Source organism: Condylura cristata, unplaced genomic scaffold, assembly GCF_000260355.1.
Source record: "Condylura cristata isolate star-nosed mole 26May11 unplaced genomic scaffold, ConCri1.0 scaffold00024, whole genome shotgun sequence".
Taxonomy (NCBI): Eukaryota; Metazoa; Chordata; class Mammalia; order Eulipotyphla; family Talpidae; genus Condylura; species Condylura cristata.
The window spans coordinates 15379957-15407506 of NW_004567125.1; the positions used below are offsets into that span (position 1 = coordinate 15379957).

At 35.0% G+C, this 27550-nt stretch overlaps 1 protein-coding gene across 5 annotated transcripts in view; it reads right to left on the minus strand.

Annotated features, from left to right (window-relative positions):
* NME7 (NME/NM23 family member 7) overlaps positions 1-27550 on the minus strand; it is a 157614-nt gene that overhangs the window by 80559 nt on the left and 49505 nt on the right. For 4 of the 5 annotated variants that reach the window (XM_012729101.1, XM_012729099.1, XM_004688461.2 and 1 more), the window contains 3 exons: positions 22645-22750; positions 9489-9553; positions 4362-4430 (listed from right to left, as the gene is read on the minus strand). In XM_012729101.1, coding sequence (XP_012584555.1) covers positions 4362-4430; positions 9489-9553; positions 22645-22750 — 240 coding nt within the window. The remainder of the gene's footprint in view (positions 1-4361; positions 4431-9488; positions 9554-22644; positions 22751-27550) is intronic. The other variant, XM_012729100.1, reaches the window with a different exon arrangement.

A 27550-nucleotide genomic window follows, 5' to 3' on the forward strand; every position in this document is an offset into this window, starting at 1 on the left:
GCCAGAAAGAGAAAGAAAAATACCGGATGGTTTCACTCATAGCAGGAGTATAATGGACCAGGCGAGAAAATAACAAGAATAATGAACAGCCATATACCAGAGACATTTTGTAGGGATGGAGTGGGGAATGGGATCAAAAACGGGGGAGAGGCGGAGGGAAGTGCACAGGATTATGGTGATGGAAACTTGGTGACTTTGTGATGGGAAACTCATGGGGACAATTGAGATGGGAAAAAAAATGTAAATAAACTGTTATAAAAAAAAAAAAGATGAAACAGTTAAAAAGTACTATCCCCAAGGCAAAAATTAGGAAATAGTCACAGACCCAACAATGACAGAAATGACAAAATTATCTAAGAATGTTAAAATAGCTATTATAAACAGGCACAATATGCTCAGATGACATGATGCAGAGAAATCAAAGATATTAAAAATGCCCAAATAGAATGTCTAGAGATGAAAAGTACACTGGATACAAAAATTTGAGGACCTATAATAGATACTATTAAAACTTTTCAAAAATACGCATGCAAAGAAAAAATAAAGAAAAATGAAAACTAACATGATCAATGGGATAATGTCAAGTTACCTAGTTTATTCATAATAGATGTAGCAGAAGAAAAGGGTAATGAACAGAAAGATATTTCATGATTAAGAGTCCTTCAACACACCATAATCCAAATGGCCTGATAACTAGAACAGCAATGAACCCAGTTTAGAATTCTATGCGTAGTTAAGGTATTTTTAAAAATAATAGAAAATCAGAATATCAAAAACAAAAGCTGAGGGAATTTATCACCAGCAGTTCTACACTGCAGAAAGGTTAAGCTTTCAGACAAAAGGAAAATACCAGACAAAATATGGATTTACATAAAGCATGCAAGAAAACATGAAACACTTTCTTCTTCAGTTGTTCTCAAATAATTATTTAAAGGAAAATATTGAGAATGTACCATAGAGTTTATAACATATATAGGAATAAAATGTATAACAACAGTAGCACATAAATAAGCAAGGGGAAATGGAAATGTATGGCTAGGAGGTTTTTAACATTATATTTTAAGTGGTATAAAGAAAATCATAATCAGAGTAAAGTGCCTCTCACAGTCAGAAACACTCAATGAATGTTCTCCACTTCTCTTTGAATGGGGAAGAATACTTCAGGTACAAGTCAAAATAAATATAAAAATTTGAGATAGAAGTAAACTTGGTTTGTTTGGAGAGCAGTAAGGAAATAACAGAGACTATGGGAAAGCAATGAGATGAGATCCTCATCATGTAGAATCACGAGAGTGACTGAATGACTTCAGAGGGTTTATGATACACACTGCCAAAGTAAAATAATGGCAATTTATTATAGAACAATATTTAAATATTAAACCAACCTCAGTCATCATACCGAATAAAATCACCAGAAGTTAAAAATGAGGGAGCAGACTCATAATCAATGTGACAGAGAGTAACCTTAATCACTAGATCCTAAGTGTATTCCCTTGAGCTCACTTGACTAGTTCACAAATGTCAAATGTAATTGATTTTTTATGCTAATTATATGGAGTCAAATCTTCTGTTTCATGATACTGAAGTCCTGCCCCACACATAAATATCAAGAGTCAAGTTCTCGGTAGAAAGCGTAAACACATTACCCAAAACATGGACAGAGCAAATCTTGGTTGTCTTTCTTTTCATTTGTGTCTATTTCAGGTTTGTAACAAACATTAAAAATGGAGACATACCGGGCTTCACAAAATGCACATTATGGTAAAAATGTTTTAAAAAAGAACTTTATGAAAAGCATGGCATGTTTTTGAAAATAATGGGCTCAATTTCTCAATCTCCTAATTTTTAAAAAGATTTATTTATTTAAAACTGGGATACAGGCCAAAGGTGCAGGGGCGGTGAAAGGATTCACAAGAATCAGAATGGGGAGCAGAACAGGCAGATTGAGGAAGCACACTGCTGAGGGGAGCAGCAGGCAGGTCAGAAGAGGTCTGCCGTGCCATGTGGATCACCTCCAGAGCAGAGGAGCAAACTCGCACTGAAGCAGCTGCGGCTAGCTTGCAGTGCTGTGCTTTAGCCCACTGGCCCAATCTCCCAATCTCCTATTGTTTTAACTAAGCAAAAAAAAAAAAAAAAAGAAAGAAAGAAAAAAAGACTTGTTTGTTACCTTTACAGCCCTTTGACTACATCCTTAGGTAGCTATGTTTGGGTTATTTGATAATATCTATCCTTTCCAGAACATAAATTCCATGTATCCAGGAGGTACCCTTTTTGGTTCATCTCTATATCTTAGATAACAAACACATTATGTGGCACCCTATAAATAGTCAGTACATGTGTAGTTCATAATACTTGATCATAATAACACTATGAGCTAAGATTCATCACCATTTTATGACTATTAATGCAGAAGCAGCAAATGTAAATGTAAGTTATCAATATAGAATTAATACAAGAACCATGTCAGATGTAAAAGTAATAATAGCTAACATTTAATAGCTAATATTTACTCAATAATGTTAGTATATTTTATCCATTTTTTTGATTACCACAGCAATCTGTTAAAATAATAGCATTGTTTGAATTTTACAGATGGATAAGCTGTAAAGAAGGTACACAACTTGACTACGGTCACATACTTGGTAAATTTGGAATATGAAACTAGCATATGGCTTGTTGAGAGAGGGAGAGACAGAGCGTGAAGAAAAAAAGAGAAAAAGGTAAATAAAATGTGTCAGGAAACTGTAGCTAGGTTGCAATGAGTGTGAATTTAGGGAGTTAGAAAAAGTCTTCAGTTTGAAGCAGGTAATGTCAGAAAATCCAGAACTGGAACAGTTTCCAAGCAATAACTAGTATAATAATGTTAGAGATGATGTCCCTATTTCTCATCCCTATTTCTCAAAATATAGTCCTTATTTTAGAAAATCATCTCATATGTTCACGTCAGCTTATCTTTAAATTTAGAATGATAAAATGGATGGAGTCATTAGTATGGCCTTGTATATCTTATCATTTATTTTCTAAATAGGAATTTTAAGACAAGGTAGAGTTTTTCCAAAAACAGAAAGAAAATGGGGCACGAATGCAGTTCCTGAAACCCCCTGTGTGATCTTTGAAATCTTACTAAATCCTTTAGCCTCTTCCCTCTTAGGGGAGGGGAGTTGGGAAGAAAGCCTTTACAGCATGTGCTCTAAATCAGCTCCCTCTAAGGCTTAAATCTTGATTCAATTGTCTTTCTTGTGTTTTGGCAGATGCAGGATAGATAAAATCACTCAAATCATTGGCAACAAGATGAGCATATAACTGAGAATGAATTGTTATATATTTCATGGGTTTTTTTTTTACCTTATATGCATTTAAACCATAAAACAATGAATTAATGAGAGCGTTTATTTTTAACCATGCTGTAAAATTAGACTAATAAAAGAAAATGCATGAAAGAAAGCTTTAAAAAAAATGGAAAAAAAATTGTCACTGAATATATGAGGTTAAGATAAAACATTTTAAAGTCTCTCACTTAAAAAAAAGGTATAACTATAAAGGCATTTTTGATAAAAGCAAATTTCACTAAGTTATGACAAAACAAAACAGTAACTGTGGTCCCTTCTAAAGAAGCATAGAGTACTACTAGTATACCAGATACACAATATTGCAATATTAGCCTATTAATGGGGGACCTAGAAGATGACAAAGGCTACAGCCTATTCTTGAAATAGTACATTTTTGTTCGGTTGGTTAGGTCATTTGAAAGGAGTATGCTTTATGCAAAAACAAACACCTCGTCTCTATTTTACAAGATGAGTAATGAGACATTCTACTAGTACAAATGTATCTAAGATAATTTGAAAAAGTGGGAGATGAAGCTGATTAAATACCTACTACGTGTGTGTGAGGTATGTGTGTGTGTTTTACCACTAGGAGAGATTTAGCTTATTTGAATATTGCAATATGTTTTCAGGAACATATTTTATTAACCTCTCAACAAGTCCCTTTGTGACTTTAAGTGTTATCATTTCTTCAGTTTTAGTCACATTTTCAAATGCTTTTATTGCATATGTGTCATTTTAAAGAAGATAGAAATTACTGCTATAGAACTGTACTAAAATGCTAGCTATTTGCTTTTAACTTCTATTTTGAAGTTTTGAGTTGAGAACATTATACATCTCTAAATGCAACAATCTCATATTTTGAAAACTGATCCAGCAGCTCTCTAGGATGACTGTCTTTGTCACTGGGCACGTCAGCTGGAGGTGGGAGAATCATGAATAACATAAAGGAATACTTTCATGATAATAAATTACACTGAGATTGCCAACAAATTGCTTTCAGTACCAATGCTTTTCATTTATTTTGATACTTACATTATACTCAGACACTACTCCTTTATAAACTTCATAAAACTCTTCAACATTAACACGATCCATGTTAAACTATATTGAAAAAAAATAAATAAATCAACAAGAAAAATACAGGCCACTGGGAGCACTCAATATTTATAATCTCTTGAATATATTTTCTTTATGTTAATATGTAAAAATGTATGAGTTAAATGTACTTTGAAAAAATATTAAAGATCAGTTCATCCGTAATAAAAATACTAAAGATTTTTATTATTGTCATTAACATTATGTGTGATTAAAGCATCAAGCATTATTCTAGATTTTCTATGTGCATCATCTCATTTAATGTTCACAATTCTAAGACACAAACGGTATTACTAGATTCAATTTACAAATGCAACTAACTCAGTGGTGTTTTAGGTAAATTTTATTACTGGCATTCCATCTCAAGCAGTCTTACTTCATTGATCATTCCTTTAATCTCTACTCTGTACTTGTTTCTGAATAAATCCTCATTGGCAATACAAAAATAATTTATAATGTAATGTTTGTTGACAGGTTAGTAGCACAAAGAAGAAATGCTTCTAAAGAGAAATACTTCAGATTTTGTAGCAAAAACTATAAATACTACCCTTTTCTTCCCAAGCTTTCAGAAAAATCCCTGGTTAGTCTCATAATAAAATACTGATACAAGCCATCTGAAATACCTACCACTCTTAAGTTCATTAAGTTCTAGGGTCTTACGATCTAAAACCTTAAATTTTAAAAAATAGACATAGAATTTCCAATTTAATGCCCCCCCAACCTGGTCTTTTGTTGATAGTGGTAGTAATAGTGACCAGATTCAGGATCATTGAGTTTTTTTTGCCTTTCCAGACAAAAATTTAAACACAGGTAAACAGATACACTGACCAAGCAAACAACATTGAGAGTCCAGACATAAATATATCTATGGACAGTTAATCTATGACAAGGAAGCTTTGAGTATACACTGGAGAAAAGAGAATCTCTTCAACAAATGGTGTTGGGAAAACTGGTAACCATATCATAAGAAAGAAACTAGACCATCTCAAACTTTACAAAAAAAAAAAATTATCTCAAAATAACTTGAGGGCATAGAGATGCAAGCCCCAAAACCATAAAATGCATTAAAAACTTCAATATCTTGTGTACTCAGCTCTAGTGGTGAAAGAAACAAAAATAAACATGAAAATAGGACTTTCAATATCTTGTGTACTCAGCTCTAGTGGTGAAAGAAACAAAAATAAACATAAAAATAGGACTATATAAAACTAAAAAAGCTTCTACACAGTGAAAAACTATCGATAAAACAAAAGGATACCCTTCTATGGGAGAAAATATTTGCACATCATACCAGCTGATAACCAGTACATATAAAGAACTCATACAAATCAACTAAGAGAAAATATCAGGTGGGCAATAGAGCTAAATAGACACTTCTCCAAAGATGACATAAAAATAACCAATAAGCACATGAGAAAGTGTTCATGATTTATCATAAGGGAAATGTATCACCTCACACCTGTGAGAACGGTCCATATCAACAAAACACCAAAAAAAAAAAAAAAAGTGTTACCAAGGGTATGGAGATAAAAGGAACAGTGGTTCCTTTTGGAATCATTATGGCACACTGTTGGTGGAAATATAAACTGGGTCAGTCCTTATGGTAAACAATATGGGGCTTTCTCAAAATATTAAAGATAGATCTACTATATAATCCAGCAATTCCATGCCAAAGAATGCCAAAACAATCAAATGGACGGACTGTGTTCATTAGAGCACTATTTACAATATCCAAGTCAGGGAAACACCTAAGTACCTAAGGACAGATGAATGGATCAAGAAGATGTGGCATGTATAACACAATGGACTACTATTCAGAAATAAAAAAGAAATATGAACTCTTGCTAAGTGCAATAACATGGATGGAACTGGAGAGGATAATACTAAGTGGAATAAATCAGAGGGAGAAAAACAAATACCAAATGGTTTCACTTATATGTGGAATATAAAGAAAGAAAACAAAGGGTTAGACAAAACCAACCAATTACAAACCTGACTAGAACTGAGGCTACAATGGAAGGCGGGGGTTGGGGGAGGGAACACAGTGGGGCAAGTCTTACTGGACTTCAAGTATTACTGGGCTGTGGAGGGCCTTGGTAGTCAGTGTGGTGTGGTGACGTGCATATAAGGTGTGATCCTGTGCCTCTGTGTGAAATACAAAGTTGTAAACAAATGGTATTTCAATAAAATTAAAATTAAAAAATAAAAGATATCGATTTTAAGTTACATCACAAAAATGAAAACCAGGTCGCTTTTTTTTTCCCCCATAAGCAACAAAACATGAAAAGATACTGTAATATCTTTGGGAAAATGAACCCTCCATGCTCTGACAGATTGGAGAACAAATGTTCTTGAAGTCTGAAAATAGGCAAAATCTGATGCCTCTGGGTAAACCAATCTTTTCATTTCCACTGAGGATGAAGGAACATGGCAAGAAAGATTTAACAATGTTAAATGCATTCTTTGGAAAGAGATTAAAACCTGCATTGTTTTCCTTTATGTATAGATGGTATCAGCCATCTTTAGGTAGGGACAGCTTAAACCTAGAAGCTTCCTCTATAAAAAAATTACATTGTGGGCATAAGAGCTAAAAAGACACTTCTCCAAAGAGGAAATGCAGATGGCCAACAGGCATATGAAAAAATGCTCAACATCACTTGTAACAGGGAGATGCAAATTAAAACCACAATGAGATACCACCTCACCCCACTGAGAGTGGCACATTGTCAAACAACTAGCAACAACAAATGTTGGCGAGGATGTAGGATGTGGAGAAAAAGGAACTCTCCTGCACTGCTGGTGGGAATGCAAACTAGTACAACCACTATGGAAAAACTGTTGGGAGGTTCCTCAAACTGCTTAACATGGAGCTTTCCCTACGACCCAGAAATGGGGTAGTAGCCAGAGGTGTGTGTGGGGGGGGTTAATATTAATGCCACACTATTCCTTGTAAACTAAGTTGAAACTCATTTGTTGGGACAGTTATTGTACAGTAAAATTCTGTCAAATTACTCCCTGGGTTCCAAACATTACTTTAACTATTTAATAAATTCCTCTCCTTATTTTAAAAAATCATTTTTCAATGAATTTGTAACTTTAGTTATGTAGTTGTATCATTTCCAGTTAACTATCATAGTAGGGGGATTTTGTTTTATTTCAATGTTCTAACCTATGTTCATGTAACATGCATTAATAAAATAGTAAAATATATAATTTAGTAAATTTGCACTGCAAACTTTATCAGATACTATATAAGGTTATTTCAGTGAATACACAGAATAACACATTGAGGCAAATAATAATGTTCCCATTACATACTGAACTTATGGAAAAATGCCTAAAATTTGGTCAAGGTCACCTAAGCAATGTATCCATGATTCATAAACAGGTCTTCCTGACCCCAAAAGTTAAATTCTGTGACTGGCAGCAACAATTATGCCTTCTCCCTAGGTTTATACTTTTTCCTTCTGTAAAAATTATACTTGTCTTCACACCTAATGTGGTCAATCACTGTCCTAGAGTATAGGTCCTAATTAGATCAATGTTTAAAGCTAAAATTTTCACATTGATTTCTAAGCTGGCTTATATCCTCTAATCCTGAATGCTTTAAAAACATTTAATAATTTTTTTATAGTTGTAAGATTCTTCAAATACCAACTTTCTCATCAGTCTCTAAGTTCTGCCTAGTGACTTCATTAACTGGTTGCTATTTCTCTTTTTTTGTTTATGGGCATTCCTATCAAAACCAGTGCTCTGACCCCTAATTTTGAGTGATCCAAAGACTTGGAAAAAAATCAAAAGCAGTTCTTTTCAGGAAAAAAACAAAAAAGACCACATAGATTATATTGACAAGAGAACTCTCATCTCAAAATCAGCCTTTACCTATCAAAAATAAACTTGCTGGCCTTCAAACATTCTAAGAACCAAACTGTCACCGATTTCTATAAAAAGTTGTACCCAGTCTCTCACTGATGTGTCAGTGACTATGTGACACAAACAAAGGCACTGAAATAGGCGCCGTAAAAGAAATGGTGAACTATTAAGATGCGAGCTGTTCTGTTTCAACAAGGGAATGGAATCACTACTTGAGATGCCTAACATTCTATTTGAACAGAGGAAGTGGTTCAAGTGAAGTTACCCAACATCCTGTTTGCACAAATAGACCTCATCACTGAAGTGGGCCTTACCCTAACATCCTGACCAAACCAAACTGACCAAAGGTCCCATAGTAAACAAAGAGTTCAGATACTAATAATAATTTACAATTTTGTATAAGGGGAAGGCCAAGGGCCTACATGCCCCATGTGGAGCGCACTGTGACACTGGTCTCCCCAGCCCTGACTCACGGACCCACCCCTTAAAAATCTCCTAGCTCCCCTCACAGAACCAGACTCTTTCTTGCATTAATAAAATCTTACCTGGTTTAACTGAAACTCTCTACTCAATTCTTTCTCCCAAAGGGATCCAGACTCATACTTTTGGGGAGGGGACATGGGGAGTTGTCTTCAACGAAGGTTTCTAGAAATATGTCAGCAGGACAAATTTGAATGACTGTGTGCTCTAGGAGTCCAGTGTGGGATACCAAGAGAGGAGCTGAAAAGTTACTTCCAAAGAAGATCCCAAGTTATCAAAGACTGGCCAGGGGTAAAATCTAACCTGATTATTTTCCTTCATTCTCTACTTAGTTACAAATCCAGTAATATAAAACTCATTATAACTGCTTAACTTAATTCTAATTTTTATTTTCAATAACAAACTATGGTTTGGTCCATATTTATTTTGCAGCTAAATTCCTGGGAATTATATAAATCTACTTTATAAGCTTAAATTAATTGAACGATTGAATAGTAATTCTCATAACTGTTATGTGGGTAAAATTCTTGTGTTGATTACATGTCTAAAATAATTTCAAAAACTTTTATTATAGTTACCAAGTTAAAAAATTTTATTTTTAATGTTTAGTTCATAAATACAAAGAAGAAAATTCAATGTAAAATATTTTTAAGGGTTATTAAAAAGTTCCAGAAGTAAGCAGTAAATTCTGCTTCATTGCAAGCTACCTACCATCTGCATAGCTGATATTTCAAATCCTGAATCTCTGATAGCCATAAGGATCTTCCCCAGGAGACCTGAAAATATAAAACAAATAAGTGTAAAAATACAAAGTTTCTAATGTATTTTAGTTTCTTAGAAATGTATATTTTCCTTTTTAATAATTTTTATATATTTTACATCCTTGTTCATTTTTGTACAATGTTTGCTTTCTCTTATTCTCCTGATTTCTCAGGAGACTGAAGAGAGCAAAATGGTAGAGTGATTCTCACAGATAATAATTCTATGTGGTCCCCATAGAATTTTCACCACCAATTCATTCATGCATCATCACCATAATTTCTGGTGCTCCCACCACCCTCTCCTGCAGAAAGTCTGATTTATAGTTGTCTGTTTATTTCTGTTGTGTTGTGTTTGTTACTGTTACTATTTTTTTCCCTGACCCCTCATTTGGCTCCCCTATGTTCCCCCTATAAGTGAAACCATCTGATATTTTTCTTTTTCCTTCCGACTTATTTCACTGAGCACAATTCAGAAGTGTATACTTTCTTAAATCAAGTACTTTGCTAATATTAACTACTGTCTATTTGAAGAAATCACATATTATTGCAAGGGAACTAAATCCCAATACAGGGTTACATTTGATGATTTGGTTCACTTTATAAGTATTGTAGGGCATGGCAGATCTCCCCTGACCTGCCCGCTGCTCCCCTCATCAGTGTATTTTAGTCAATCTGACTGTTCAGCTACCCACTCTGTCTTTTGGTGAATCCTCCAATCCCCCCGCACCTCTGACCTGTACCCTAGTTCTTGTATGCATAAATAAATGAATCTTAAAGAAAATTAAGTGTTTCAAGAAGATGAACAATGACACTGAAGATAATCAAAAAAAAAATTAAGATACTATTTTGCCCTGAAGGCCTCTGAAGTCTTATAATGTAGACATCATGAAAGCCAAATAAGTAAAGCTAACATTACAAAACAATGAAATGCCAAAGTATGAGATACAGAAATGTCCAAAGGAAGATATAAATCAAATTATAGCTGAAGAGGGAAACAGAAGCTCTTCAAGGAGAAATGAGAACACGCACGCATCCTTACAAGGCTGTGGACAGGCAGGATTATGCAGAGATAAAAGGAAGGCAAGTGCACACCTGGGAAACAAGAGCAAGGTCACAGAACAGTAAGAAGCTGCAAAGGAAAAGAAAATGGGGGGGGGGTGCAGAGGCAGGTGCCTAAAAGGGGAAGAGATTTCATCCAAACTAATGTAATGACAGCTTTGCATGTAACATGAATAATTTAGTATCTATTCTACAGATTTGAAATTCTTATAATAGGGTATGCAGGGTTAATCTAGGACTGATGTTGAGATTCCATTTGTTTTCTATAAAAATCTCCTATAGGACAAGGTGGCTGAGTGGTTAAGGGGTGAATTGCTAAAAGGTTCCTATGCTTCATTTTTTCATGTCAACTAAATTTCATTTGTTACATACACACACACAACCCATACCTGGATTATCTGGATGCACCAAAGAAGCCAAACTGCTAAATAGGTAGTACCAGTGCCTAAAAGCGCATTTTATTTTCTATTTCTGTAATGTACCAGAGCTATTTTACTTGTTGTGCACTAAGGGATTAAAGAGATGATAGCAGCTCTCCTGCTCCCCTGTGACTATGCAGGTGCTTCTCTCCACCAACCTTCTTTCTTTGCAAAGCAGCAAAGGCGGCTCCTCCCAAGGTGGCCTGCCTGTGACTGCGCAGGCGCCTCTTTTAAGGATCCTGTCTCTTGCAGGGACAGCTCTTTCTGCCCACTTGTGTCCATACAAGCATCCTTTATTTTCCTTCCCTTTATATAATAACAATGCCATTTGAATATAATAAAATAAAAAGAATGAGAGATATATTCATCAAATGTCACATTTGAACCAAAGGAATGCCAAACAATATGAGAGAATGCTGTAAAAACTGATTTCTCAGGAGACTGAAGAGAGCAAAATGGTAGAGTGATTCTCACAGATAATAATTTATAAAGTCTAGAAAAATCATAAAGAGACCATTACGTGGTTGCAGCTACCTGAGTGGCTTCTTTGTTTTAGCTTAAGAGAAGGGCACAGTTTGCACTAAAACTGACTGAAAACCTACAAAATAGCACATTTGAAGAATAAGACCAGGTTTGGGCAACTACAGCCCATGGAAAGTGGGCTGGGTGATCTGATTAGATGATCCCAGAAAAATATCAAAAGCCAAGGAAGGCAGTCTGATCTGTGTGTGTGTGGGGGGGGTGTGAATGGGGCGCAGTATAGGACCAGAGAGGGAGGAGCAGCAGCCCCCTACAGTTGCTGATTCAGAGACACATTCCCACTGAACTGGATAAGGGAATGCACAAAGCTGGCATCCAGGACAGATGGTGCACTACTGGAGAACTAAAGGAGGACACCTAGTGATACTGCTTTGTGAACCTAAAGCTCCCAAAACAGAAAGCTCAAGCCCAAACCAGCAGAAAGCCAGGCTTGATCACCTGTCCTCACAGAAGAGGTTATTAAGTTGTGTTTTTTTATAGCAAAATAGGGGTTCAAGGGAATTATAGGTGTGATAAAGCAATGACAAAGACAAATCCTATAAATTTACATAGCGATAACAGGACAAAGTAAAATACTTCTAAGAACTATGAGATATTAAGAAACAAAGTGAGAGAGCTAAGATTAAAAGAAGGCAGAGTGTATATCAAGGGGAAAAACATTTCAAAGAAAACACAAAAATTACAATGAGATATCAGTAAAATAATAAATGGAATATCACTCTGCAGTCAAAAGGGATAAACTCATGCCCTTCACAACAACCTGGATGGAACTGGAAGGGATTGTGCTCAGCAAAATAAGCCAGAAAGAAAAGGAAATATATCGAATGGACTCACTTATAGGAGGAATGTAGAGAAAACAAAAAAGCAATCAGAAAAGTTAAGTATAATAATGTAAAAATCAACATCAGGCAACTATAGATCAGAAATATTCTGTGGGGGAGGAGGAAGAAGGATAAGGACAGGGATGGGAAGAGCACAGGGACTATGGTGATGGTGCACAGGGGAAGTGGTGGTGGGAATTTCAAGGGGAAACCATGCATTGTACAAAAATGAAGGATGATGTATTTTTTTTTAAAGATTTATTTATTTGTGCACAGAACTGGGGTACAGGCCAAAGGCTCAGGGGCGGTGAGAGGCTTCACCAGAGACAGAGTGGGGAGCAGAACAGGCAGATCAACGAAGTACACTGCTGAGGGGAGCAGCGGGCGGGTCAGGAGAGGTCTGCCGCGCCATGTGGTCACCTCCGGGGCAGGCGGGAATCGAACTCATGCGGAAGCGGCTTTAGATTCTCAGTGCCGTGCTTTAACCCGCTGCGCCACCAAGGAGGGCCCAGGATGATGTATTTTTAAAGAATAAATGTAAAACAATAGATAAGTGAAAACAAACCCCTACTTATGGAACTGAGACACCTTGAAAAGGACTTTAGTGAACAAAGAAACTTAGAAACCTAAATTTTAAAGATATATCCAGGCTGTTGTAGAAGACAATTCACCATTACCTGGGTGCAAATACTAAATAGGAGTGATGGGAAATGAAAGTGGCGGATAGAAAAAATATCCAAGAACACCTGGCATTTTTTGTGAAGAAAAATTTTTAAACCTAATGGAGACAAGAGTTCATAAACAAACAAAATTGGTACATAATAGATATGTTTAATCCTAACAGAGAATTTACATCAAGTCAGAGGTTTGATTTCTTTAAAAATTTACATCTAGTGACCCTCCCTGGTGGCGCAGTGGGTTGAAGCACAGCACTGAAAATCTAAAGCCGCTTCTGTATGAGTTTGATTCCCGCCTGCCCCGGAGGTGACCACATGGCGTGGCAGACCTCTCCTGACCCGCCCGCTGCTCCCCTCAGCAGTGTACTTCGATGATCTGCCTGTTCTGTTCCCCGCTCTGTCTCTGGTGAAGCCTCTCGCCGCCCCTGAGCCTCTGGCCTGTACCCCAGTTCTGTATGCACAAATAAATAAATCTTTAAAAAAAAATTTACATCTAGTAAAAGTTAAACTATTTTAACTTAAAAAATGGAGCTAGTATGTCTTAACATGTTATTAGTGTAAAGTCAGATCAAAGCTAGAGATTATGTGATCAGATTTTCAATGACAAAATACAAAAGAAATCACAAGCATTACAACACAACAGAAGAAATTTAATACTAATCCTGGCAAACATGCATACCAAATAAACTTAGCCATAAAAGCAAGGTAGAGTAGTTTTCTGTCTCTTTAACAGTAATAGTTACTAGCTAATACCACTCATTGGTAATCTTCCAGTAACTTTTTAAAAGATTTATTTATTTATATATATAGAACTGGGGTACAGGCAACAGGTGCATGGGCGGGTGATAGGATTCACCAGATACAGTCTGGACAGTGAGGAGCAGAACAGGCAGATGTACTGAAATACACTGCTAAGGGGAGCAGTGGGCAGATCAGGAGAAGTCTGCCATGTCATGTGGGTCAGTCACTACCCTGGCCAGGTATCAAGCTTTTGCTGTAGTGGCTGCAGTAGCTTCACAGTGCTGTGCTTTAACCCGCTGTGCCACTAGTGTAGACTCATTCATTCCAGTAACTTTAAATCATATAAAAAGATAAAACCTCAGATCAAGTTGGCTGCAGATAACTTATGATTCCCTAATGTTTAGTAAGCAAAATATTAGTAAGCAAAAAAATTTAGTAAGCAAAAAATTTTAGTAAGCAAAAAATTGTAAAATCATTGAAATCAATTACAGATAAGAGTGTGGATAGAGCATAACTGTTACACTGAGTAAGCAATGCTAGTAAGGCACTTAGGATCTCAAACTGATCCAGTAACTGATCATAAAATCTAGTCTAGAAGCAAATGGATTTATAAAAGGTAGACCTAATTTCTAACCCACTCTTATGCTGCAATCCTGAATCTAAAATACATACTTTTCCTTATCATGGTCCTAACAACCATAATCTATAAATTCTTTATAAGACAACAAAAGTAACCAATAGTTTGATAAGATGTACTTACAATATAATAACTCAGCATACTAAAATTTATCATAATGTGAATGAATAAGTAGAAAATACTAAGACAATCTCTACAACAATATAAAAACAGAGAAGATTCACAGGATCTAAGATCTCCAGGAAAAAGCAATCAGGAATCTCTCCGTATGGGGAAGAGAATGATAAGCTCAGCCCAGCAAAAGAAGCCAAGAACAACTAGTGTGGTTGACATAAATCCTATTAAAACAAGGACTCCCAAGAAAAACAAAGTAGGGTACTGGGAAGACAAGCCAGAAAGTGAAAATTCTGTCATATTAGGTCATCAGAAGTCCAAAGTCAACTCAAGGTTACCACAGAAAACAATCTATAGTAATGAGAAGTTCTATTATGCAGGCTATACTGTCAACAGGCAGCTTCTGGGTAGGCAAGATCCTTCCTGACCTTACAAGGTCAATTTCTCTTGTGAGAGGAACTTGTGGAGCCAGTTCAAGTCCTACTCAAGGTAGACTCTGTGTTTCTAGGAGGTCTTCATGAATATACAAATGCAAATATCATACCAACTCATCACTGGAAATTTGTTAGCTCAATAAGCAACAAACACAATGGAAAAAAAATGAAAGATTCAAAACCATGGATCCATTAACACCAGTGTAAACAAAACAAACCTTCCCCTCTTGAGGTAGGTTGGTTGATTGTCCTTAATGCTTTAGGTAGGAAAAAGGTTCTCAAAAAGTCCTGTGCACAATCTTTCATAAAGAAGTACACTGGCTTTCATTTATTCCAGTTATCCAAAATCACAGTTAAGGAGACCCCCAAATGTAGCCATCTTATTGCAGGAACACTTTTTTCCTGTTGATTTCAAAAGACTCATCTTATTTACCTAACTTTGGTAAAACACATACACAGGCTGAAAAAATAGTACCACCACCACATGGGTCACAAATTACATGACTCTTATTCCTTCTCTGCTGGAAGCACCTGCTAGATTCACTGGCAATAGGCCCCATTTTTGTTCTATTTCCCAGCAGCTAATGGAAGATGCAACTTTGCTGTCTAGTGGTTATCAAATATGGGATGTACATAAGGGACATTAACATGACCTGGGAAAGGTTAGACATGCATGAATGCTAAACCAGACACTCTAGAGGTGGGGCCCTGGAATGTAAATTTTAACAAATTCTTCAGATTAGTCAGACACGTACAACCACCTGAGAACCATAACCAACTGAAGTTCACAATAACCGTTCTCCCTGATGTGAAAATGGGGTAATGTGGTCTGAGGAACTTACAATTTTAATTTTCAGTCAGATTCTCCTACTGCTCCAAGCCTTTATCATCTTAACTAAAAAGTCATAAGGATATTAAATTCTTAAAATTTGGATTTTCTGTCTTAAATTCCCCTATTCTTATCACTTAATTTTTTTTGGTCAACCATCACATTTTAATTCTACACAGTTGTTCATTTTTATACAATTTTTGTTTTCCTCCCTCACTACAGTACACATGAATTGTCACTATGATCCCCTGTGCTCCATCTCCAGTTTTGACTCCTCCCTATTCCTCTTCCCCAGGTGTACGCCTCAGATCTATAGTTTGCTTGCAAATTTTGCCTTTTCCTGACTGTTTTGTTGCCCTATATTCCACTTATAAGTGAAATCATAGAATTTTTTTTTCTTCTAACTTATTGCATTTAGCACAATTCCATCCAGCTCCAGCCATGTTACTGCAAATGGCAAAAGTGTCTTTTTTGATTGCTGAATAGTATTCCATTGTATATATGTATCAAATTGTCTTGAACCATTCATCAATTTTGGGGCTTTTAGGATGTTTCCATATCTTAGCTATTGTAAATAGTGCTGCAATAAACATAGGAGTGCAAGTTTCCTATCACTTAATTTTTATTTTTATTCTCCATTGGAAAAAAGAAACACAAAAAAACTGGAAATAAAGTAAAAATGTATAAAGGTCAATCTTCATCTGTTGGAAACCCAAGATTTTAGGAATGTTTCTGTAAAAGTACCAACTTTTCTTTAGATGTGTGCTATGTTCCTTCCTCATAACAACTGTAATTATGTCAGAATCTCAGTAATTGTAATCTTCCTGTAACTTCAGTCACTTTTAAAATTGTAGATCATATTACTTTGTCTTTTCATTTGTAAAACATTTCCTAATAGGGTAATACTGAACCCCTGATCCCAATTTCACGGACATCAGCCCAGCACCTGAGTTGGGGGAAGAAAGTAGCAAAAAGACCAAGATCACACACAGGAGGAAGAAATGCCTCTTCCTTCTGGGATCCCAGAATCACATGGGCATTTCTGGAGAGGAAAGAGCTAGAAGGAGACATAAGAAACCAGGACAAGGGGATCCTCTACTAAGACAGAAGAAAGGATAAACTCATAGCTACAAACTCTGAGATGCTTTCCTCAGGTTTACATCCTGCTATATTTGCTGAGCATTCATTAGCATGCATTCTAAAATTGCATGGTTCCTGAAACATGTATCAAAAAGCAGCACTTTCAATAAAAGTTTACCTTTATTCTGCATAAGATATTTCTTAACATTCTGCATAAAAGTTTGCATTGATCCCCTTCCTCTATGTATGCCTAGACTTCAGAAGGTAAACAAATTAAATGCACAAGTTGCAGCAACAATGTATACATATGTATATATGTGTATGTATATGTATAACTTCTACAAAGTTAGTATCATTTGCAAGTTTAATTAAAATTCTTTTATGTTAATTTCACTTTGTATCTCACATAAATTTGTCTGTTTTGATTAACATTTAACAAATTTATAATTGAACTTTCAAATTATATTTTATTATACATTTGTAGTACTATTACTTCTAAGTTACTTAAATTTGTACTAAGACTTGGGAGATATCCATTATGTATATTAACAAATGACAGCAAGTTTAAATTTCATTAGTAAAATTAAAGTATACATGCTAAAATTTAAGCAAAGCCAATTAAAAACATATGCTCTATGGCTTTCCACAAGCAATCCTCAGAATTAAAGGGAATAATGCAATTAAGCATAGCTGTGGAAGCATATAGTCCTGGATTTCAGGATTTACCTATTCCATACCTGTAAACAGAGTCAATGATCAAATCTGATGGGGATGTAGGGACTAAGTGATAATCTATGTAGAGGCAGAATGGTATAAGGTAGTAGAATAAAGACAAAGTTGGTACAAATGCCAATTCTACCACCTAAGAGCTGTTAATTTTGGACAAGTTATTTAACATCCCACAGCCTCTGTGACACGGGTTTCATTATTTGAAACCCGTGTTGGATGCTTCTGGCCCTCCCTGGTGGCACGGCAGGTAAAGCACAGCACTAAGAAGCTAAAGCCACTTCAGCATGAGTTCGATCCCCGCTTGCCCCAGAGGTGACCACAAGGCAAGGCAGATCTCTCCTGACCTGCCCACTGCTCCCTTCAGCAATGTACTTAGTCACCTGTTCTGCTCCCCACTCTGTCTCTGGTGAATCCTCTCACTGCCCCTGCATCTCTGACCTGTACTGTACCCGAGTTCTGTATGCACAAATACATCTTTAAAAAAAAAAAGTTAGATGATTCATGTAAAAGTACTTAGCTCTCCACAGATATGAACTGTAATCAGTAAGCTGCTGTTAAAAAAAAAAAAATCTGCTGACCTCTACTTAAGCAAAGCCCATTCTAAAGTCTCACTAAAAAGATTTGAAGACCTTGTCCAGTCTGTCCTTAGACAAGTCAGCACCCTGATAACCTTAGGAAGTCTCATTTCTTCAGAAGGTTATTAGATGTTTCCTTAGAAGGCTAGTAGACATAGTAGCAAACAAAGCATAACTGTATTTCCAAATCATTTTTTTTAAATAATCTAATACATTTCTTTAGGAGCACTGAATATAATCTTTCCTGAATTTGGGATTATTTTATAAGGCTAGTAAAACTCCTAAAATTCACTAATTTCATTTAAAGTGCCCATAACTTACAAATTCACTAGCTATTTTCACTGCCTACAATTTTGTTTGAAAAATACAAACTAAGCTCTATGCATTCATGCAATATGAAGGTTTTACATGTAGTTTAATATATTTGGAGCATCTATTATTGTTTACTCTTTTAGATAGAATATAAAGCAATCACAAAATTGTGACATTCTACATAAAGCTGTCCCCCATAATTTTTCATTAAAACTGTCTTTGATTTACAATGTTTAAAAGTAGTCTCTTTACATTAAAAAAAATCCTACTTATTCAACAGTATCTCAGAAACTGAATTCTTGAAAGAAATGTAATCAACAAAGCTGAGACCATAACCAATTCAGCTGACCCAAATTCAGGGAGATTGGTGACTAGGGTCTGCTAGAGGTCTTGGCCTACCTAGCATCACAACTACTACACAAAGGGAAATAAAAAAATTCTTAAGAAAGCTCCAATTAAAGAATAACCCAATTTTAAGAAGAAACTTGATAAATACACCCTTGCTGCTATCCACCCTGTTTCAATCAGCATATCAGAGGCAAGGCTGGCAGTAAATTTACAACTAGTATTATAAAAAATAATTCTCTTCCTAGTTAAATGCAAAAGGATAATCCCAAAACTGTCTTTTTAAAAATAAAATCTAAAATTGCTTTGAAACTCTCTCCATGAAACAATTTTATAGTCAAAACTAAACACTGAAATACAAAATCCTATTTTCTTGTATAAGAACTTTCTACACAGTTTCACAGAATAATAGAATATCTGGGCTTACGAGTTGACAGGCAGCTTTAAACCACCTTGACTCATTTTACTGCAGAAGGAACTGAATTTTAGAAAACAATGTTATGAAGGATGTAGAAGTTATGTAATGCATAAATCTGTTTTAAGAAAAATTTCCAACAAAATTTCAGGATTCTAATAAGGTAGTGCCCAGCACTATGCTTACAACGATAATCCTTATGTTCAATCATTTCCTTATTTAATCATTATATTTATTGCATTTAATTCTTATAGTTACTTGATGAAGAAGGTACACTATTATTCTCATTTTACAGATGAGGAAACAGGTACAAAGTTTAAATGATTTGGCCAATATCCCATGACTACTAAGTAAGAGAGCCAGAATTCAAACCTGTACAGCCTGATTTCAGAGTAAAAAATAATCATTTTGTTTATGGAATTTAACTTCCCGAATATTAATGACAAAATAAATGCAAAGTATAATCTTGAAATTAAGGAACACAAGAATATCCCTTGTTTTCTTCCCTTTTAAAATGGTGCCCCAAATACATTCAACTTACATATGTAAAAAATTACAAATGTACAAATTTGCCTAATTTTATTTTCCCACTATTTTACAAATAAGATCTCTCTTCTTTCTAGGTGAGAAGTAGACCACCATATTCACAAATTAACTATAGAACTAGGACCTAGGCTGCCTACATCCTCATGACTTTATTACTTGTGCCAAGAAATTCTTGCCACAAAGATAAGGCTGTAAATCAGTAAATAACTTCATTGTTTGGTTCAGGAACTGCCCCAAAGCCCATATGCCCCAACAATAGACTACTCAAACAGTTCCCTTTTTGTAGTATTCCCTCAGCTGAGTAAACAACTGTGTTTATGATTTTAGTTAAGACCCTTTCCTCACTATTTCCACTAATGCTAACTATCATATATGGGCTTTACCCAGTTTCAATCTGATGGATGCACTGTTAGACCCACCTTGAATTATTCAAGATAATACCCCAAATTCTCTGGTAGCTACCCATGACCTCTCCTTATAAGGTCTACTATGCCTCTATCAAGGTATGTTCTCTTTAGAGTAAGCAATAAACTTAATTTTGCATGCTTACAAGGCTATTCTTAGGGACATTAGATCAACATAAGTGAATGACCCTATTCTATTTTTAGCAGCTTTCTGAACTTCTTAAATCTCTTCTCTTCCCTATACTGGACTACAGGTGAAATTAAATAAGCCAGGAAACAAGATCATCATAGAAAAAGAAAAATATAAACCAGTAACTGAAAGGGGATTGAGGGAATCTAAGTAATAAGTTCAATAGACTTCATACTATATTTCATGGTGGCTGCAGTTTAACTATAAGTTGACTTAGGTTAGTTACAAATTTTAAAGTATCCCTAAAATTGAGGTTTAGAAAAAAAGTAAAAGAAAAAGCTCTTGAAAAAAACCTTGAAAATGTAGTCTGCCAAATGATTAAACGTTGCAAAAATATTTTGTTTTAACTCATGTGTCTCTATGTCAAATATCAATTATGAAAAAAATGGCCAAACTTTTAAAAAATAACTAAGTAATTTAAACCTATGTAAATTTTAGAAATTATGCATCACAAGATTTATCATTTTGACATTATCTTTCATTTATATACATTTTATTCAATTTCAGTCATATTTATGTAGTTATTAAAGTATATATTTATTTTTATTTTATTTTATTTTCTGCCTCTGCATTATTTTTTCTTAGAAAAGACTGAATCAGATAAAACCAAGTAGAAGTGATTAAAATAACAAAGATGTGCTTATTGTGAAATTGAGACTTTGACTCATCACACTAAGTGTGATGACAAGATAAGAAAAATGAGTACAACATGGAATCCCTTTGTCTTTCCTTAACACCAGTTATTCAAATTACTTTCTATGGAGGTGACATTTTGCACTATTGCTGCAGAGCAATATATATATATAGATAGATAGATAGAGAGAGAGAGAGAGAGAGAGAGAGAGAGAGAGAGAGAGAGAGAGGGGAAAAAATATTAGAAAAGACCAGATTTGTTTGCAGCCAGGATTCTCTACTCCAAATTGAGGGAAACAACTTAAACAACTTATTCTCACAAGCCTTAGCTAGCTTATCTGGAAAAGAATGGTCTATCTACTTACTTGATGTAATCTTTTTAAGATTAAAGTAGATAATGTGTCAGGAACTCAATCTACTACCCAGCATATGATAAAGTTCTCCACAATAGCTTGGAATCCACCACAGAAGTCAATTCCCTGTACCTATAGTAATGAGTGTCCATAAAATATAAAGTACTTCCCAAAAATAAAAGAAATATGAAATATGTAATAAGATATTTAACACTCATATCCTTTCAAATAATAGTTTAACTTCTAGGAAATTAGCCAGAAGAAATGATAGTGATATTGTCAAATATTTATGCACCAACACTTTCTTCAAAATCTGATTTTTAACATCAAAAAACTAGAAACAACCCAAGTACCAGTTGAAAAAGAATACTTAACGTATGTGTTGCATAACGTGCAATTATTAAAATATTGATGAAGAGTTAAGGGCATACAAAAATGTTCAAAAGTTAAAGGAACTGGCTTAGACCTACATCTCAACTATATGAACAATTACACTACATACACTTATACACATGTGCCTGAGAGAGCCTCGGTAAAAGAAGTTGTGAATGGTAGAATGAGTTGCTGCAGGCCTTTTTGAACAAATGGACTAAATCATACTAGCCACTGAAGCACAAGTTCAATCTCTGGCCAGGGAGGTTACCCACAAGGTGCAGCAGACCTCTCCTGTCCTGCCCTCTGCTGTCCTCAGCAGTGTATTTCAGTTCTTCTGCCTGTTCTGCTCTCTACTCTGTCTCTGGTGAATCCTCTCGGCCTCCCACATCTCCAGCCTGGACCCCAGTTTTTGTATGCATAAATAAATAAATCTTTTTAAAAATGTATTTATATACAGCATGGTTGATATGCTTAATACTTTATAATATATACAAAAGTTGCCAAGAGAATAGATCTTAAAAGTTCTGATCACACACACACATAAAATGATAACTTTGTATGGAGACAGTTAATTAAACTTACTGTGGTGATCATTTTGCATTATACACAAATATTGAATCATCGGGTTGTATACTGAAAAATGCTATATCAGTTATACCTCAATTAAAAACAAAAAAGATAAATATAAGGATAAAGATAAATACAAGTTTAGACAGATTTTCCTACATGGATTATCACTTTTACTCATGTGTCTTCAAAGAAAATGTAAGTGAAATCATACTTTAATCTCAACACATAATACATCAAGAAAATAACCATTAATGATATAAACGCCAATTAAAATATACTGACTATATATTATTCAATATGACACTTACCTTCACTGATAGCATGAGGCTTAATAATGCAACAGGTACAATTGGTAAATTTAGCAGTGTTTGCTGGCCCACCAACTCCACTCGAAGGAAAAAATAACTCCATTTCCTAAAGAAAAAGAGAACTGGTTTTGGCATATATAATCTCCACCCTGAATTCACTGATATGAAAGAGGAAGAACAATACAACTACTTTAAAGTTCCATAATCTAAATTCTTTGCTTCCAAAGTTTATAGTGGGAAGTCTCTATTATTTTCCCAAATTATGTTTATTAAGGTGAAGCAGGTTTGATTTTTTTTAAATATTTATTTATTCATACAGAAGTGGGGTAAAGGCCAGAGGTGCAGGAGCAGTGAGAATATTCACCAGAGACAGAGTGGGAAGCAGATCAGGCAGATGGACGAAGGACATCACTGAGGGGAGCAGATGGACAGACAGGAGAGGTCTGCCACTGCATGTGGATCATCTCTGGGGCAGGGGATCGAACTCGCAGAAGCAGCTGTGGCTAGCTTGCAGTGCTGCATTTTAACCTGCTGAGCCACCAGGGAGGGCCAGGTTTGATTTTTTAAATCTACTCCAGGACATGGGTTCAAACCTCTACAAATACATCCTTTCCCAGCCTGCCCAGCATGGGGTCCTGCACCATGTTCCACTGTTGGTCAATTATTTTTGTCTCAACTTCTAATTTCTTTTCTTAATTTTTAAAAATTAAAATATCAGCTTTTCAAGTATTCATTTACCTATGTTGAATATATATTAAATGTGTATTGAAAGCCAAGAATGTAATTTTACATTACATTTAAATTCTGATACCTATGACAATACCTATCCATATATTCACTGAAGGTGTGTAATAGTATTTGATACCTGCTTTCTCTTCTCTTGTACAGGTTATCATCCTTCTCCCACCTAGGAATACAAGCTACAATCTGCAAGAGCACTTTTATTAGGTTATTGTCACAGCAACTAGTTCAGAGGCATCACACAACAAATGTAAAATCACACCCCAAAATTTTCATATTCCTTTGTGGGTTGAGCTGCCTAAAATTTTGCATATAACTTTTTCCACCCCCTTGAGTTTTCTGCTGTTACTTAATATTCTATATCTCTAAATTGCCTTGCAGGAAAAGAAAATATGCACCTTGCCCCAAAACTTTAAATTCAGGCTCATCTTGATTGGATTTAAGTATACAGGATTCCCCCCCCCACCTCACCCCCCATATTTTATTTAACAAATTGTAAAATCGAAAGCTAAACCATTTCATAAGTATTACCATGATGAGATCCGGGGTGATTTCATGGTATATTTAGTTACCATGATACAAGATTTACTCAAATACTACCAGTAAATATTTCTCTAAAACTTTTACATAATAAGTTAAATGGCATTTTTGTAAATGCCTGTATAAAATAATTTTTTAAAAGCCATATCAAATTTCTGTCCACATACTATTCCAATATCAAATAAATCTGTTTTCAGAAAATAATCTTAGACATTGACAACTGATATTATGATCATTGGACCAATATCTATAAATATGTAAAAAAGTTGGAACCTAACAAAATTCCCAAGAGAATGTTGGAATAAGTCACATTTTATGTATGCTAGGGAATAGTGTAAAATTTACTCTTATGACACCAATCTGGTAATATGTAAAATATTAAATTAAAAAATCAAGTAATATTAAAATCATACAGAATGATACTATGTAAATCACTTAAGTAATCAAAGAAAATAGGAAGGAAGATGCCATAAATAAATTACAAACACAGCTGGCAGGATTACCGATGACAAATTCTCGTGTGTGTGTGTGTGCGCGCGCGCGCGTCCTAAAAGTTGAAATGCATAAAATAAGCTAAGCTATTATTTTCAGTGGAAAGGGTAGTAAAGCACAGGAACAAGATAAAAATGACCAAGAACTAGTCCTCAAGTGGCCAAGATACTTAAATTCAGTGTCTTCATTTCTGCAGCATTAAATTGGCATGTGAATTATGAGATTTTTAAAAAGAGTGTGGACATGCGCCTTGACAGAGTGAATACTCAAAAATGTGTGTCTACTCAGAACTTTTTGATTGATTATCAGCTAACATGATTTCACCCGATTCTCTTCAATACAAGAGTCAACATTACATATATTCTGAAGGGTTGATCCAAATGGGATGCCCCAGGGATGAATGTCAGAAAGAGCTAAAAAATTTATGTGTGCAAAAGAAAAACAAATATACTAAAGATACTTCTTTAGGACTATGGAATATAATAGGTAACTTTGCAGAAGATTTTCCACAACAAAAAAGAGAGGGAAAGCCATTCTGCAAGCTGTATTTTCAAGAGGAATTTTCTTTTCCAGATTAGCACATGTATTACACATATTCATGCACAGACCACAACTATATGTTTTTAAGAAAAGTCAAGATTTATCCTGTTATAGTATAAAACCTCTCACATTTCTGGATTCATTTGTTTTTAGCATTACTGAAATAAAGGTACAAATTACATTAACATATAAGACAGGACAGTTGTACTCATAGTCAAGATTCAAGGTATTTCATTAAAAAGAATGTTTATAAAGTAACCTGAGAAAAACAAAATGACATTCTGACATATTTCCATTTCTTTCATTTATATCAAAGATATAATAAAAGGGAATTTACAATTTCAAATAGATTGTTTACTAATGGAGCTAATGACCAATATCAGAAGAATTTATGAATCCACAAATATTTATCAGTATTTATTATGTACCAAAAAGGTTCTATTGATAAAAATAAAACAAAGATCTCTGCAGTCATGGCACTCCATAGTAGAATGATCTAATATATAAGCACATGTGTAGAGCCTAAGGCATCTAATATCTAGCAAACAATTTTGTGCACAAATTTAATAAATAAATTAGTGAAAAGAAAAAATAAATGATGAGATAAGATGAGAAATAGGGGAAAGAGAAAAATATTAATGAATATGGCTAGTGGGCTTGAGGTCAGTCCCCAATTATTTCCTTTATTATTTGTGTCTATCATGTTGTTAATACCTTAGAAGTCTGACTAGTAACTAAACTACAGAGATATACTACACTTACAGTAAATGTCTACTGCTGAGATCAAAGGTCAAAATCTATTCATCTATTCTGTTTTTTACTAATCATCTCTCCTTGCATAAATATCATACATTAAGCTTGCAATGCCCAAAATATAACCTGATTTTTCCATCCATACCTTCCTCATTTTAGCTTCTAAAAATTCTATTCTTTCAGCTGTTTAGGCCTAGAACTTCGAAGTAATCCCTGTTCTCACTCTCTTTCTCTCATACTCTACATTCAATCTTGATAATTTGAACTTCAACCACTAAGATGCATTTTAAAATATACTCCTCTCATTGCTCCAATCCTGGTTCAGTCATGATCTGTCTGAATTATTGTAACATCCCCTTACCTGGACTTCTGGTTGCCCTCTTGTTTTCCGTAGTCTATTCTTAATGCAGCAGCCCTCTAGAACTATTCTTTGAAATGGTAAGTTAACGTTGACATTTCCCCCACTTAAAACAATGCAATGATTCTTTTGAATTTTCCTCAAAGAAAAAGTCAAAAGTACTACCATGGTCTATAAGACCACATGATAATATCTTATATCTGGTGTTTCTTGAATATATCAGGTAGAAATACACTATTCAATGAATAGCAAGGTAGTCAGCATATCTGAGACAGAGCAAGAGAGAGACTGGTTAGAGATAAAAGTTGGAGAGACAGGAACCAAGGAATTTAAGACTGTATTCCCTCCAAGACATAAGACTGTATTCCCTCAAAGACAAAAATTCAATTGAAGGATTTTTAATAGTTGAATTGCTAATATAATTTGTTTGAAATCAGTAACCACTATGGGCACAGTTAATTTTACTTGAACAAGGTAAAATTTTCATAAATTGAGGGTAAGGAGAATAATTAGAAGGATTTTACAGAATTCCGATAGAATATAACAGTGACTTAGACTACAATGATTAAATTCAAGGGCTAATGTGAAAGAAAAGCTAAGAGTTGTTTGATAGTTACAAAAAAAATTTAAAACTCATGTAAAACTGTCTAATATTTCATTGCAAATATGAACATCTTAAATTATCTGAGAAATTTCTCATGATCCTAAGAACAAACTTGCAGTCTCATAATTCAACATTACTATTAGCCTTGTGTAATCTCTTACTTAGAATTTAAAGTAGTAATTGCAGGAAAACTTCATAATGCTACATACGGAACGGTGAAAGGATGTTTAGCTTGAAAATAGAGTGTTAAGTTGAGTCAAGGAAAGAGCATCAAATGATGTCTTTTTTTAATATTTACTAACCATAAACTGATATTCTTTCATGAATTCATTAACAGAAACTCAGTAATTTAAGTCTTTGTGACAGGAAATGGGGTGATGAGTGTTTTAATGGGAGAAACCTATCTTGAACACAACTCAGTTACCACTTCACAAGGAAGATATACCATCAAACACCATTTAATCCTAGATCAAAGGTCTCAACTGCTAGATCAGTTGTAAAAACCTACTGTAAGTAATAACAAATGCTTTACTTTTGACATCAAACATTTAACAAGGCCCTCCTGGTGGAGCTAGCCGCAGCTGCTTCAATGAGTTTGATGCCCTGCCTGGGGTGATGCACAGCAGACCTCTCCTGTCTGGCTCACCACTCCCCTCAGCAGTGTACTTCATGGATCCACCTGTTCTGCTCCCCACTCTGTCTCTGGAGAATTCTCTCACCCTCCCTCCTACCCCCACACCTCTGGCCTGTACTCCAGTTCTGTATGCATAAATAAATAAGTCCTTGGATTAAAAAGATGTGGTACATATATACAATGGAATATTACTCAGCAACCAAAAAAGAGAAACACATGTCTTTTGCAGCAACTTGGATGGAGC